The sequence below is a fragment of the Candida orthopsilosis genome, assembly GCF_000315875.1.
Source record: "Candida orthopsilosis Co 90-125, chromosome 8 draft sequence".
In the NCBI taxonomy this organism is placed as follows: Eukaryota; Fungi; Ascomycota; class Pichiomycetes; order Serinales; family Debaryomycetaceae; genus Lodderomyces; species Lodderomyces orthopsilosis.
The window spans coordinates 70,828-84,999 of record NC_018302.1 but is presented as its reverse complement, the minus strand read 5'-3'; the positions used below and the strand labels follow the sequence as shown (position 1 = coordinate 84,999).

Below are 14,172 nucleotides of genomic sequence, written 5' to 3'. Positions count from 1 at the left end.
TGCGTTTAAGCGTGCCTTATTTCTATAAGCATAAATAAAAGCGCCAAAAAAAAAAGTTCAGATTGATCAAAGAGCATTTCGTTATCGCAAAACACTATTCATAAGCCAACACTAATCTATGAAAGAAGTATCTATATCACTGGAATTGGAAACTAGACAACAGGATGAATTGAATAGCATTTCGTCGATATACGGCGATATTTTCAAAGATATAACGCCAAAGGAGCTAATATGGAATAAGAAACCAAACCCTCATTTTCAAATATTTCTATCATCATCGGAGAATAGAGATAACCCAACAGTTTCAATTACTTTGGATATAGAGTTCACTCCTACCTATCCATTGTCATCACCAAACGTTAAGTTCATCAATCCCCAGAATTTATTGAAAGCACATACTGCACGTTTAAAACAAAAGTCCGAGGAGCTCATCAAAGAGTATGAGCACGAAGAGGTATCATTCGCTATAATATCCGAGCTGAAGTTTATTTTAGATGACATTCAAGCTGTTACGACAAAAGTACTATCGCTAGAAGAGGAGAGGGAAGAGAGACTTCGGAACGAACGTAAAGCATTGGAGGAACTTGAAGCCAAACAACAGAGGGAGTTAGAATCTGCAACTCAAAAACGAAGCAAAGAGTTAAATGAACAAATACAGCAAATCAAGATTGAATTGGATGAAGATCTCGATGAGGAAGAGGAAGAAGTTGAAGTTGCGCCAATACCCAATGACAAAGACAATTACTTCATATTTGATAACGAATTGGAAGATTTCCTACCGCATTGTAGGCGGAAATATAAATTTAGAGCTGTCCAGGGATTCATTCGGTATACCAAGAGAGGACTATTTAGCTCCATTGGTAAGCAATTCATTGTAAAGCCTTTTGTTAGTGATGACGTCAAAGCTGAGGCTGACAAACATGGTCATGAACTCAACTACCTTTTGACTGAGATTAACCTCAATAACCAATATTGGCAGCAAGATGCAGGCAAGAATGAGGTACAGGACTTGGAAAAAGAGTTACAATCCTGTGTCAATTCGAGTAATCCTCATATTCTCAAATTGATTGGTTTTCAAATAGATAAACACAATGGTTGGAAAGTCCGTATATTGACAGAATTTTCATTTGTCTCGGAAGCCTTGTTTGAAATTATGCCATCGAAGGGACACATTAGTCTACCGATGGCAAGAATTTGGCTTTTGAACTTGATCCCGGTATTGGAACAGTTACACAATTCTGGACTTATCCATAAACAGATCAACCCATTCACTATATTTCTATTTGAACAAGATAGGGCAGGCCAGGGCCATTTATTTACAGACTCGTCTCATATAAATTCCTTTGGTAATGAAAATGGAAAAATTTTAAAGTTGGCGCACCCTTCTTATGGATATAAACTTTTGAGAATGTTGGAGATGCACCCAAACACTGGCAACGACAAGTTTCGCAAAGATAGAAACAAGAACCCCGATTCTTGGATACCTCCAGAGGTCAAACACACCGGAATGTATAACCAGAAATCAGATGTTTGGGACTTGGGTGCACTAGTGTTGCGACTTGTCGTAGGAAAAGATGCATTGGTCAAAGAATTTCCAAACCCAGATGAATTCAATAGAAAGTTTATGGAAAAGACTAAGTTTGATCGTGAGGATTATGCCGAGCAGATACATGACTTGTTGACAAAATTGCTACAACCAAAGTACTCAAAGAGACCAACACTTTTGGAATTGAATGCTGTGAAGTTTTTAAGAGACGGACCAGTTTTGAAAAAACAAAATAATGGTACACTATTGACCACAAACAATACTAGAGTAAACAAAGTGTTTTCAAGGGATGAATCCACGCACCCTGAAAAGTTTTCAAGCTACGTGCCAAGTGCTCAGCTTTACAGCGGTTCCACATACCCACTAACTCTGGAGTCAAGAGGTAACAGCCGGTATGAAAGAGACTTCGAAGAGATTGGTAGGTTGGGCAAAGGTGGTTTTGGTGACGTTGTGAAAGCTAGGAATCGAATGGAGGGGACCTACTACGCTATAAAAAAAATCAAACATAGAGCCAATAAACTTGACTCGCTATTGAGTGAAGTCCTATCATTAGCTCGGTTGAATCATCAGTATATTGTAAGGTATTATGGAACTTGGGTTGAAGAATTGGAGGAGAATGTGGAAAATCTGGAAGACGGCAAAATCGTGCCCATCTCTGAGGAGTGTTCTGAGTCTAGTGACGAGGTTTCAGATAGTAACGAGGTTTCAGATAGTGACGAGGTTTCAGATAGCGACGATGCATCTAGTTTAAGCTACGTTAATAGATCGTCATCATTTTTGGCAACACGCGCCAGTTCGTTTCAAATTGATTACATTTCGAGCTCGTTTGATCCCCGGATTGAGTTTGATGACGACTCTTTTCCACAACAAAGTAACACTTCAGAGGATGTGTTTGAGTTTGCTCACTCGACTGATGCAGATTCTTCTACCCAGGGAAGTGCTGGCCTTTCAAATGTACGGGAAAGTGAAGGAAGAGAAGGAAGATCGGTGACACCACAAGCTAAGACGAGTCAAATGGTTTACCCCAGATCAGTTCTTTATATCCAAATGGAATTTTGTGAAAATAACACGTTATTGAATCTTATTGAACAAGGACTTCCCAGTAATCCGAGCGAGTATTGGAGACTACTTCGTCAATTATTGGAGGCGGTCTCTTATATTCATAGCGAAGGATTTATTCATAGAGATTTGAAACCCATGAACGTTTTCATTGATAAATCTAATAATATCAAAGTTGGAGATTTTGGATTAGCTAAAAACTCACAGTTCTTGTCGACACTACCCACCATCGAACAAATATCGGAAAAAGTTGATGCAGCTACAAATAGAAATGGTGATTTGTCGACTGTAGTAGGAACAGTTTTCTACACTGCACCCGAGGTGTCTTCAGGAAATTACGATGAAAAAGTGGACTTGTTTTCTTTGGGCGTTATATTTTTTGAAATGTGCTATCCTTTATCAACAGGTATGGAAAGGGCAATAACTTTAAACAAATTGAGGAAACGTGAGTATCCTGATAACTGGAAGAATGCTCAAGAGAAACAAATTGTTCATCAGCTACTTGATCCGGATCCAAAGGCACGACCAGGAGCAGCTGAGCTTTTGCAAAGCGGTCGTTTGCCAGTTGAGCACCAGGATCAAGTTATCAAGGAAGCTTTAAAATCTTTAGCTGATCCAGCATCACCCTGGCAACAACAAGTGAGAGAAGCCTTATTCAATCAACCGTATTCCTTAGCAAAAGACTTACTATTCGATAGTAATAGAGAGACTCCCAATAGCTCGACTAGTGACTATCTACTATTCAGTAAAATCATTGACGAATTGATGAATCTTTTTCACAAGCATGGTGCTGTTGAAAATATGAGCATAAATTTGGTACTACCTCGGATAACCGCACAGCCAAAAGACCAGGTGTACGAATTTCTCGATAGGGGTGGCTCCGTCATTACCCTACCTTACGACTTGGTTGTCCCGGTTGCACGATTTGTTAGTAAAAACGAGGTCAATGTACCCAAATTTTACCGTCATGATTTTGTTTATCGACCAAGCTTAAGAGGAATAGGTATGCCTGAGAGATATAGCGCAATGAACTTTAACATCACCAGTCAATCAGATCGAGAGGTGATTGCCAACGATGCCGAATGTTTGAAGGTGGTTGACGAAGTGATGAATATGTTCTCTCAAATTCCTGCTCGTAAAATCATTTTTATAAATCACTACGATATTCTTGACGCTGTTGTGTCGTTTGTATTTGGAAACACTAAGTTGGATGATCAAGTTAAATGGGGAGCTTTTGCAGTGCTATCGCAATTGGGAATTGACAAGTCAGTCGATGATGTTAAAAAGTATTTACGAGAGGAGTTTCAGATACCACGGACTGTTATTGAGGATCTTCTACTGAATTTCAACTTTACTTGTTCCTTACATGAAGCTAGACAAAAGTTGCAGAAACTAATGATTGACTCCCCGCAATTGATAAAAGTGGAAAAGTCTTTTGCTTACTTATCCAAAGTACAAGGTATTCTCAATCAATTTGAGAAAAAGTCAGAGATTTTGTTTAACCCATTGTACAATTATGATAATCGGTATTATCGTCATGGTATCATGTTTCAGGCAGTTTTCAAAGGAGACAAGTCAAAAAGGTACAACAGAATCATCACAGGAGGCAGATTCGATGCTTTGATTAGATCATTTACTGATGTGTCTGTTACTGGATCAAAGACATTCAAACCCAACAAGCTGCATTGTGTTGGCTTTACATTGACCACTTCGTTCTTGTTTGCGTTGATGAAGAGTATCATGTCACGAAAATTTGTAAAAAATGATTTTTCAAAGTGGAAGGGAAGTCGTTGTGATGTCCTTGTAAGTTCCACACAGCAAGAATTTGTTGATTTGTGTGGGTGTGAAATTTTGGGCAAATTGTGGCTGAAGAACATTAGCGCTGACCTCGTGTCTGCTAGATCACAGGATGATTTACTTCACGAGGCTTCAGTGATTGGTGCCTCTTGGATAGTCTTGATTAGACAAGGGCAACAACTTGCTAGAAAATCAAAAAAATCGTCAAACTACAAGCCACTCAAGGTCAGGAATGTGGTTACCAGTAAGGATATTGATCTAGACAGCTATGAGGAGTTGGTAAATTACTTGGTGGGAGAAATTGGTGGTACTGAAGATGATATCGAAGAGGAGTCCACAACGGGACCCAATCAATCTGAAAGCGACACCCTCACCATTGAACAATTGGATGCAATCGACTTGAATCAAAAGATCACTGTTGTCAACAACGAAGCCCCACGAGGTCGAAAGAATAATAAGCGAGAGAAGTGGGAGGTTGAAACTAATGCCAAGACAGTTGGAGCGCAAGTGGTGCAGAAGTTAGCCCAGGGCCCTGTTCTTACTTTTGATGTTCGAGACGAAGTCGTCGATATGATTAGTATAACTTCGATCCATCAACAAGAGGAATGGGTCAGAAAAGTGCTCTTTAGTGCAAACAATTTACCAAAGAGTTTTGCCATGAATATCTACAGTAGTTTGGTCAAAGAGGCGGCCAAGGGACATAGTTGGTGTATTTTGGTGGCGTCAAGAACGTCACATTCGGCAATAGTGGATTTAAGAAGATGATTGTTATAAAATTGCTTGTTGTATTCAATAGTTACATTGTTCATACTTAAAATGAGTAAGACTCGATTCGCTCCTTATTCTTGGCTTTCCAATCCCAATATTCTTCTAACCTCAATTTTCCGTATTTTGCATAATCAAACTCAATGTTTGAAAGCTCGCTTTGAATCATGGCCCATATACCCCAATAAAATCCAGGCAAACCATAAAACATGGATACTTCGTTGATCAAAGTTTCAATCTCTGTTGGACTGGACTGAGAAGTGTCTAGATAACTTTCACACCATTTTAAAATCACGGGGTTTACAATAGTAGGTTCAGGAATTGCATTTCGGTTACAGTTGAAACCTTGCCATTCTGCCAAATGATTGGCTATATCAAAAGCTCTAGGTGCTGGAAGCATGTATTCATAGTCGATAAATTGAATCGGATTTTGTTCAACTGACGGTAGTAATTGTCCAGGGTGAATTTTGGAGTCAATATCATCGGGGACAATAACATTACCGGACAACAAGTCACAGTGACAAGATACAATCGGTGAGTTCACCTCTTCAAGAACAGATTTTAACCAGTAAAACTCCTTCTTGACCACTTCTTTCAAGTTTCCTTCGTTTACATCCTCATTTAAATGTTGTTGGAACGAAGCTATCAACTCAGGATTAATCGGAACAATTTCAATCCAATCATCAATTAATTCCCATATGTTGGAAATGAATCGTTTCTTTTTGGCCAGTTTTTTCTTGCTTACGGAATTCCTTCTGGCGCCAATTCTCAAAGTTCTTATTTTATCAACACCTTCTTCGATCAACTTGTAATTTAATGACTTGTGCCAATTGCCCAATTGTTGTGCAATGAAAGGATACAAAGCTTCCTTACTCAATTCTTCCGGTTTCAATGACCTTCCAGAAAGATATCCATATATAAGCCCGTTCTTGAATCTGGCAAATACAGTTGGCGCTAAATCAATTGAGTTTAGGATCAAATGTGAAATAAACTCCCTATGTCGGTCAATAATCAAATTTGTTCCATGGCCATATACTCGAATCAAGATAGTTGACTCTTTGTTGTAAGTGCATGAAAGTAGCATATTTGTGATACCTCCGGTCAATTGATTCATTTCAAGTTTCGTAGTATCTGTCCACTGTGGGAACACTCTCACAATCAAACGTTTCAATTGGGCAAAATCAGTTTCAAGATTCTCTGCAAGATTTATAACGTATTTCGGAAAGTACAAACATGTTTTTTTAGCAGCATTATTGGCTACTGGATTTGGTGATGGTGATCTTGATGAGGGTGAAGGTTGGAATTGAGCCGTGGATGAGGGATCTGCTGAAGGGGATGACAAATTATTTCCATTTGAGGTAATCAGGTTGGTATTTGTATCAGTCTCAACGTCGGAAATGGAAGGATTGTTCAACGAGTAAAGGAAATTCTTATTCTTTAGATAAAGCTTATCTGGCAAATAATCAGCATCATACTTCAACAAAGGTGTCTTTTGGAAAGTAGCAGATACTCTGTTATTATCCTCCTCATCTGAATCATCGTCAATAGGGGTGAAATGCACTTTTTGATCAGATATGTAGCAATAGGCCGCTGGGTGGAATTCATCAGCTGAATTTTGATTGTCTTGAATATCAGTGAGCTTGGTTTTTGTGGTTGAGAATTTGGTTTCAGATGATGTTTCACCACCGTTTACAAATGGATCATCCCCAAGGACACTCATTCTAGATCAATAATGTTTTCTAGGCGCTCAATTGTCCTCGGTATCAGGAACGTTTGAGGATAATAATTTTAACTGTTTAGTAAAGTTGTTCAATGAATATAAATCAATGCAGTTTTGGAGAACTAGCCTTGAATATAAGGTATAACAATTGCTCTGTTAATTCAAAATCAACCTTCACTTAGATTATCAGGTAGTTTAGATTGTTTAGATTCTTTTGATTGTCGGTTATCAAAACTTTTAAATAATTTTTTTATTTTTCATTTTGTGAACAACAAACCAACAACACAACAAAAATTGACAAGAATTTCTTAACTTAACTTAAGAACCTTTATAAGGACAATTCTCAACTGTTCATCCTTTTTCTCTTCTATGAAATGCCCAATGACCGGGTGTATTCTGAAAGGTTTTGAAACAATCAGTACAAGTTTTTTGACTTATTCGTAATCGAAGTGATTGGGGCAGCACGAATATTCCCTCTGCTAAGCTGTAAAAGAAACAGCAATATCTCGCTCACGACCACTGTCCCTTATCACGCCAAACAATATACTTCTGCAGAATTACCTGTGTTCAAAAACTGACAAGATGTTGCAGTTCGAGTAAAAGAAATGGCTTCTGATATCTGTGGCGCGTTTTGCATGTGAAATAGCTAGCTCAAAGTAAGCACACGAAATTCTGTTATCAGGAATCGCCCTAGGTAAACACAAGACTTATCAATTACAGCAGCGCGTGTTAAATGTAACTTTATCTGGAATGACGAGCTTTTACGATGAGTGAGGCTTGGTCCCGGTCCTCAACAATTTTGTTGAATTTTGCAGTCAAAAACAATAGGTCTATCAGGCAGTTCCACAATCTTCAAAAATGCAAATTTAACCATGATGTAAAACATGGTTTCAAACTCAGTAAATTCAAATCTGTCGTTGAGTACGATTGATATTGAGAGTTGGTCTTTTTGCTGAAACTAATGGCGGTTTAACAAACCCGTAACTATTGGGAAAATTTGCTATCTGCATGGTAGCGATTGAAACGCGTATAACTTTATGTGTCTAAACATCCATCAGTTCAACTCCACAGAGGCAAACAAATAATGTATGGAGACCAGGCCAATAAGTTAGTAGCGGATGCAAAGAGATTCTCCAACTTACCCAGCATTCCGATCTACCAAGCTGACCTGGTTAAGGACATAGTCAAGGAGATCAACGATTTGAATCGAGATGCTGAATATTTATCAACAATCAGTGACAACCTCAAGGAAAATGAAGCAGAGGGCAACTCTACCCAGCAGGAGGAAGATTACAGGATTAACCAGTGTCAGACATTTGTAACACACTTATCTATGAGAAGGAATAAGCGATGCTTGTTAGCATATGAAAAGTTACGAAGTGACAAGCTTATAGAATTTGCATGGTTGAACATTGATCCAGCAGAGTCAATAAATCAATCAGCATCATCATCAACTGATACAGCAGCGACTGCAGGAGCACCGTCTTTGCCAAATAGTAAAACGCTTCTTCCACAACCAAAAACAATTCCCAATTACACTACACAATTAGACTTGAACAATTTAAATCATTTCGAGCAGGATTTTTACAAGAATTATCAAAATCTAATAACAAACTATAAACTGAAGTTTGGTGAATATTTAGACTTGACGGGTGATCTACAACCGCCAACAGATATTTTCATCGATGTGAGATGTTTGAAAGATGGTGGAGATGTCACAACTGAATATGGTTCGTTCAACTTGATAAAAGACTCTCAATTTTATGTCAGGAAAAGTGACGTTGAAAGATTGATTCAGCAGGGATATTTAGAAGAAATATAAGGATTTCTAGTCAGCCATGTCAACGTCTTGACTTAAATCTCCCAAGCGATCCTCTGGCCCTTTCTCTTTGTTGGATGAATTTGCCTTACTTAGATCCTTTGAATCTTCTCTCTCACTACCGTCTTTGCTCTGAATCGTTTGTCCGTTTTCTCCTTCTTTTAACAACTTGACCAATTCTTTCAATTCAGAATTCAACTTTAGCTTTCCTAACTCACCGTTCTTTTGATCAACATTAATGGGAAGAATCATAATACCATCTTTGTTTTTATCGTATACCCCGATGTTATCATCCATATGTTTCACCTCTTTCCGTAGATCTATAGCCACTTTACTCAACGTGTCAAAAATCTGTTTGGACCCATTGATGAATTGGTCTTTATCCTTGTTTGAATAGGTTTCGAAAAACGAAGAAAAGTTCTCAAGAAGGGAAACAATCTTAAAATCTATATCTGACAAGGCGTCTAGTCTTTCTTGAATGTAGTTGTCTGGTTTCTCTTCGGTGGACATAGTTACATCGGTTTGAAGATTCATCAATTTTGTGAGGACAATTTTTCGTTTTTTGATAAACAGATCTTACACTTTCCCAAACCTAATGCCTATTGACCTTGGGCTCACCCGTGTGGCAAGACTATTGTCACATTTCAACAACCCCCATTTAAAGTACAAATCGATACATGTTGCCGGTACCAATGGAAAAGGATCTACTTTAGCCTATATCTCATCCATATTAACACAACATCGACTACGGAATGGGAAGTTTACATCCCCACACATGGTTGAGCTAAATGATTGCATAACAATTGACAATGAGACATACCTGCAATCTAAATTTGACGTGATTAACAGGAACGTTTTACATGTGGATAAGGAATTGCAACTAAAATGTACAGAGTTTGAAATATTAACTGTAACGGCGTTTAAAATATTCGAATTAGAGAAAGTTGAGATGGCGTTAATTGAAGTAGGCGTGGGAGGAAGATTAGATGCTACAAATGTATTAGACGCTTTCAATGGCGAGGGAGGTGTGGTTGCCACCGGAATCACAAAGATTGGAATCGATCATGAGGGCCTATTAGGAAACACAATTGAACAAATCGCTCAAGAGAAAGCAGGTATATTGAAGTTGGGTATTCCTTGTTTCACCGATGGACTGAATAAAGAAGAAGCTCTACAAGTGATTAAAGATAAGGCGAAATCACTTCACTGCCCACTTGAGGTTGTGGTGCCAAATGAAGATGACAGAGATCTATTGAGATCCAGTCCATTGAAAGGAGAATATCAGCTAAGTAATCTTGCAGTTGCTTTAAGAATTATTGAATTACTTCGTACATTCTACACATTTTCAAGAGATCAAACCATCGCTGGTATTAGAAATACCCACTGGCCCGGGAGGTTAGAGAGTTTAGACATTCCCGAATTGGGAGACATTTTAATTGATGGGGCACACAATAAAGATGCAGCCGTGGAGCTAGGAAGATACTTGAAATCTACCTACCCGGCAGAGAATATCACTTTTGTCGTCGGTATGACTAAAGGGAAGAATTTGAGTAGCTTATTGACACACATTGTTCGAAAGGATGATACTGTGATACCGACATTATTTCACCAACCAGATCAAATGCCGTGGATATATTGCGAGCTGATTAAGAAGATTAGCGAAGTGGCAAAACTGTTTTGTCGGGTTAAAATTGTATCACAGGAGGCGTATATCAGCGATGTGTTTCGTTATTTGAAGGAGAATAGGGACGCAAGTTCTCCAGTTGTTGTCTGTGGAAGCTTATACTTGTATGCTGATGCAGTAAAATGGATTAATCAATAGATACAGTTGAATCATTATCCGCTTATTTTTTATAACTCGTAATTGTTGTAATCCCTCGTATTTGCATGCCTCCGGTAGCGCGTTACAGTAATGAGACGCGTCCGTTTCTTTATAATTGATGCTGTTCATCTTCTCAACATAAACTTTCAACCCATGGCACTTTCAAGTTTGGAAAAGAAGAGACAGGAGAATATCAGGAGAAATAAGGAGCTATTGTCAAAATTAGACCTAGATGCTCTTTCCAGTGGTATTTCTCGTGATATTGAAAAATCAAGCTCCCCACAACCAGTTAAAAAAAGAAAGGTAGTAAAGCCAAAAACAGAAGCCAAGAAAGAGGTTGAACCATCAAGAAGATCCCGACGTTTAGCTGGCATTCAATCAGAACTAGAGAACCCAGAAGAAGCGGCAAAAATCAGAGAGGAAGAAGAGGCAAAAGAACGTCGAAAGAGGGAATATGAAGCATTGAAAAGAACCAAGCTCTTTGGAGACTTTCATTTGATTGATCTAATCACGGATCGTAAAAGCGGTGACATGATATTTGAGGACAAGGTGAGGAAGAGCACAGACCATGATACTTCTGAGAAAAAGGTTGAAGATCGTATACTTTCACAAGAAAATGAAACATTGCAATTGATTCAATCACTCGGCGGTAAGTTTTCTGCCGGTGACTTTTATGAGGAGATAAAGAAGAAGGGGGTAAATAGTGATACTTCAATTGACTCAAAAAGGAAGGAGTTTGATTCGAAGCGAATCTTTCACAGGTTTGATCCCTTAGATGTGAAGTTAGCACATTATAGAATTACTGCGATGATGTTTCATCCATCAACTACCGATCGTGTTATTGCAGCTGGTGATACCAATGGTAACTTGGGTATTTGGGCCCCGGATGCGTCTTCAGATGAACCAACAACTACGATTTTACGGCCACATGGTAAGAATATATCGAAAATCTTGACACCAGCCAACGAATTGCAAAAATTGTATTCCGCGTCGTATGACGGCAGCGTCAGATCACTAGATCTCAACAAGTTGGCAACTACAGAAACTGTTTACTTGAGTGATGAAGGTACATCTTTGGGTGTCAGTGATATTAACTTGGTCCGTGAGGATCCAAATTTAATGTATATGACCACACTTGATGGTTTATTTTACAGACATGATTTAAGAACTAAGCCAAAGGCCCAAATAGACTATCTCAGGTTGCATGACAAAAAAATAGGAGGCTTCGCCATTAACCCCAACAATTCTTACCAAATGGCTACAGCTTCATTAGACAGAACACTAAGATTATGGGATTTGAGAAAGATTGGCGAACTGGATTATTCTGAATTTGGGGACCATAAAAGCCCTCACATGTATGGGAACTACAGTTCTCGTCTATCGGTCTCCTGCGTTGATTGGAACATTGACAACCATTTGGTTTGTAATGGTTATGACGATCAAATTTGTATATTCAATTATAATGATGAACCAAAGATTACTGATTGGAAGTCTGACTACATGCCCAACTTCAAAGCTAGCAAACAAAACAACGCTGATGAAATCATTTTACCCAATAATCTTCGTCCAATGAATAAAATCAGACACAATTGTCAGACAGGACGATGGGTTTCTATCTTAAAGTCAAGGTGGCAAGAGAACCCACAAGATGGCATGCAAAAGTTTATCATTGCAAACATGAATCGTGGTATGGATGTCTACGATCAAAAGGGTAATATCTTGGCTCACTTGAGTGACCAAATTGGCGCAGTACCTGCTGTTTGTATACTCCACCCCACACAAAACTGGGCGGTGGGAGGAAGTGCTAGTGGTAAAATCTATTTGATAGAGTAGCACATTTAACCCGAAATAAAGTATATATTATAGAAAGACCTTATACAGATTTCCCTTTTCAAATCTCTATATTACAGCATCCACCCTCAGATTTAAGCTGATGGGGTCATGACTTGCCAGACTCTGATGAGGTTGTCAGTGTAACCAGCAAACAAGTTTTGACCATCAGCAGACCAGGCCAATGAGATGGCTTCTGGGTCCTTGGCGTTAGCACCAATAGCAAATTCTGGTTTCAATTCATCCAACAATGATCTTTCTTGCAATTTGAAGATCTTGATACCAGTGGTGGTAGCAGCAGCCAACCAGTATCTGTTTGGTGAGAAAGCCAAGGCGTGAACTTCAGCCTTAGCGTCCAAGGTGTACAAAGTCTTGTTTGAGTTCAAATCCCACAAGATGATGACACCATCTTTACCAGCAGAAGCACACAATGATCCATCTGGGGACAAAGTGATGCATGAAATGTAACCGGTGTGACCAATGAAGTCAGCGTTGGTAGAGTAGTCGGTCAAATCCCATGACTAAAATAAAAGTTAGTAAAATGAGCTCAAAAAGCTATTTCAATTTCAATCAGAGATCTTGGTGATAAAGATATGTCTCATTCGAAGCTAAAGCAACGTCTGAAGTAGCAAATATAGGATAATCATCACTTGAAATTGAACATGGGTAAAAAAAAAAAGTTAAAACATACCTTAACAGTCTTATCCCATGAAGCTGAGATGACCAATGAGTTGTTACCAGATGGTGAGATTCTGACAGCTGAGACCCAGTCGTTGTGGCCGGTCAAAGTAGCCATACATTCACCAATGGTGTTCCAAACCTTAACGGTCTTGTCTCTTGAAGCAGAAACAATTTGTCTAGAATTCTTGGCAATTGAGACAGACAAGACATCACCTTTGTGACCAACGAATCTGGTGGTTTTACCAGATTCCAAGTCCCACAATCTCAAGGTCTTATCCCAAGAAGCAGACAAAGCGTAAGCACCATCAGCACTGATAGTGACATCTTGGACAATGTGTGAGTGACCCTTGAATGATTTTTGAGGAACACCGTATTGGTTGTCTTCACCACCGGTCAATTTCCATTTGATCAAGGTCTTGTCTCTTGAACCAGACAATAACAAATCTGGGTGGACTGGGGTGGTGGCCAATGAAGTGACCCAACCGTTGTGACCTTCCAAGGTACCTCTCAAAACTAAAACTTCTTGATCAGACATGTTGTATGGATTTTGTTTGTTGATGTAATGAACAAGGAAGGGAGATGTGAAAAGTGAAAAATTTTTGGACTAATTTTTACTATGAGAGTTGATGAAAATTTTTTTTCTCTTGGTAGTGCATTGACCAAAATCATTGAATAGCCTAAAAATTTTCATAGCTCGTGCGTAAATCTCAGACCAGGGCATGGTTGTAGGATAGGCTAATTGCAAGGGTACAACCGGCAAACCCAAGCACAAAGGAGGGAAGTGGTGTACCATATAAGAGAAGGGAGTGTAGACAAAGATCTTGTTTCTTTAAATGGTTTATTTTACAAAAAATCCAAATAGCTATAAGAACCCCAAACGAGGAAATGGTTGCAAAAATTCCAGTCAATAAGTAAGTAGAATGGGGGTATACCACCACTTCTGTATTGTAACTAATAGGATATGGTTAAAATGTTCTTGAATCAACCTTTGTTTACGTTGGAATGTCCTTCCTGAGAGGGTAGCTCCTTTCGCACCCAAGCCTAAATCCAGGTACGGCGCTTAATTAGTCGCGGAGTTTAAACTCTATTTTTACACTCTGTAAACAACAGGTCAACATTAAAATGGACTTTCA

General features: G+C 38.9%; 7 protein-coding genes across 7 annotated transcripts; 4 read left to right on the top strand and 3 right to left on the bottom strand. All coding sequences in view use genetic code 12, as the record gives it.

The window, feature by feature from the left end:
- Positions 1-118: 118 nt before the first annotated feature.
- CORT_0H00560 (Gcn2 translation initiation factor 2-alpha (eIF2alpha) kinase) lies at positions 119-5,167 on the top strand (the record flags this gene model as incomplete). Its single annotated transcript, XM_003871249.1, has 1 exon — positions 119-5,167. The coding sequence occupies one exon, from the start codon at positions 119-121 to the stop codon at positions 5,165-5,167; it is 5,049 nt and encodes a 1,682-aa protein (XP_003871298.1).
- Positions 5,168-5,213: 46 nt separating this feature from the next.
- On the bottom strand, positions 5,214-6,887 carry CORT_0H00550 (ethanolamine kinase; the record flags this gene model as incomplete). Its single annotated transcript, XM_003871248.1, has 1 exon — positions 5,214-6,887. One exon carries the CDS (start codon positions 6,885-6,887, stop codon positions 5,214-5,216), a length of 1,674 nt encoding a protein of 557 aa, XP_003871297.1.
- Positions 6,888-7,971: 1,084 nt separating this feature from the next.
- Positions 7,972-8,709, top strand: CORT_0H00540 (Psf1 protein; the record flags this gene model as incomplete). The annotated part of the gene is made up of 1 exon (XM_003871247.1): positions 7,972-8,709. One exon carries the CDS (start codon positions 7,972-7,974, stop codon positions 8,707-8,709), a length of 738 nt encoding a protein of 245 aa, XP_003871296.1.
- Positions 8,710-8,715: 6 nt separating this feature from the next.
- On the bottom strand, positions 8,716-9,240 carry CORT_0H00530 (hypothetical protein; the record flags this gene model as incomplete). The annotated part of the gene is made up of 1 exon (XM_003871246.1): positions 8,716-9,240. One exon carries the CDS (start codon positions 9,238-9,240, stop codon positions 8,716-8,718), a length of 525 nt encoding a protein of 174 aa, XP_003871295.1.
- Positions 9,241-9,301: 61 nt separating this feature from the next.
- Positions 9,302-10,528, top strand: CORT_0H00520 (dihydrofolate synthetase; the record flags this gene model as incomplete). Its single annotated transcript, XM_003871245.1, has 1 exon — positions 9,302-10,528. The coding sequence occupies one exon, from the start codon at positions 9,302-9,304 to the stop codon at positions 10,526-10,528; it is 1,227 nt and encodes a 408-aa protein (XP_003871294.1).
- A 90-nt stretch (positions 10,529-10,618) lies between these two features.
- Positions 10,619-12,361, top strand: CORT_0H00510 (hypothetical protein; the record flags this gene model as incomplete). Its single annotated transcript, XM_003871244.1, has 1 exon — positions 10,619-12,361. The coding sequence occupies one exon, from the start codon at positions 10,619-10,621 to the stop codon at positions 12,359-12,361; it is 1,743 nt and encodes a 580-aa protein (XP_003871293.1).
- Positions 12,362-12,453: 92 nt separating this feature from the next.
- Positions 12,454-13,574, bottom strand: CORT_0H00500 (Asc1 40S ribosomal subunit; the record flags this gene model as incomplete). The annotated part of the gene is made up of 2 exons (XM_003871243.1): positions 12,454-12,879; positions 13,050-13,574. The coding sequence occupies 2 exons, from the start codon at positions 13,572-13,574 to the stop codon at positions 12,454-12,456; spliced, it is 951 nt and encodes a 316-aa protein (XP_003871292.1).
- Between the last annotated feature and the right edge of the window lie 598 nt (positions 13,575-14,172).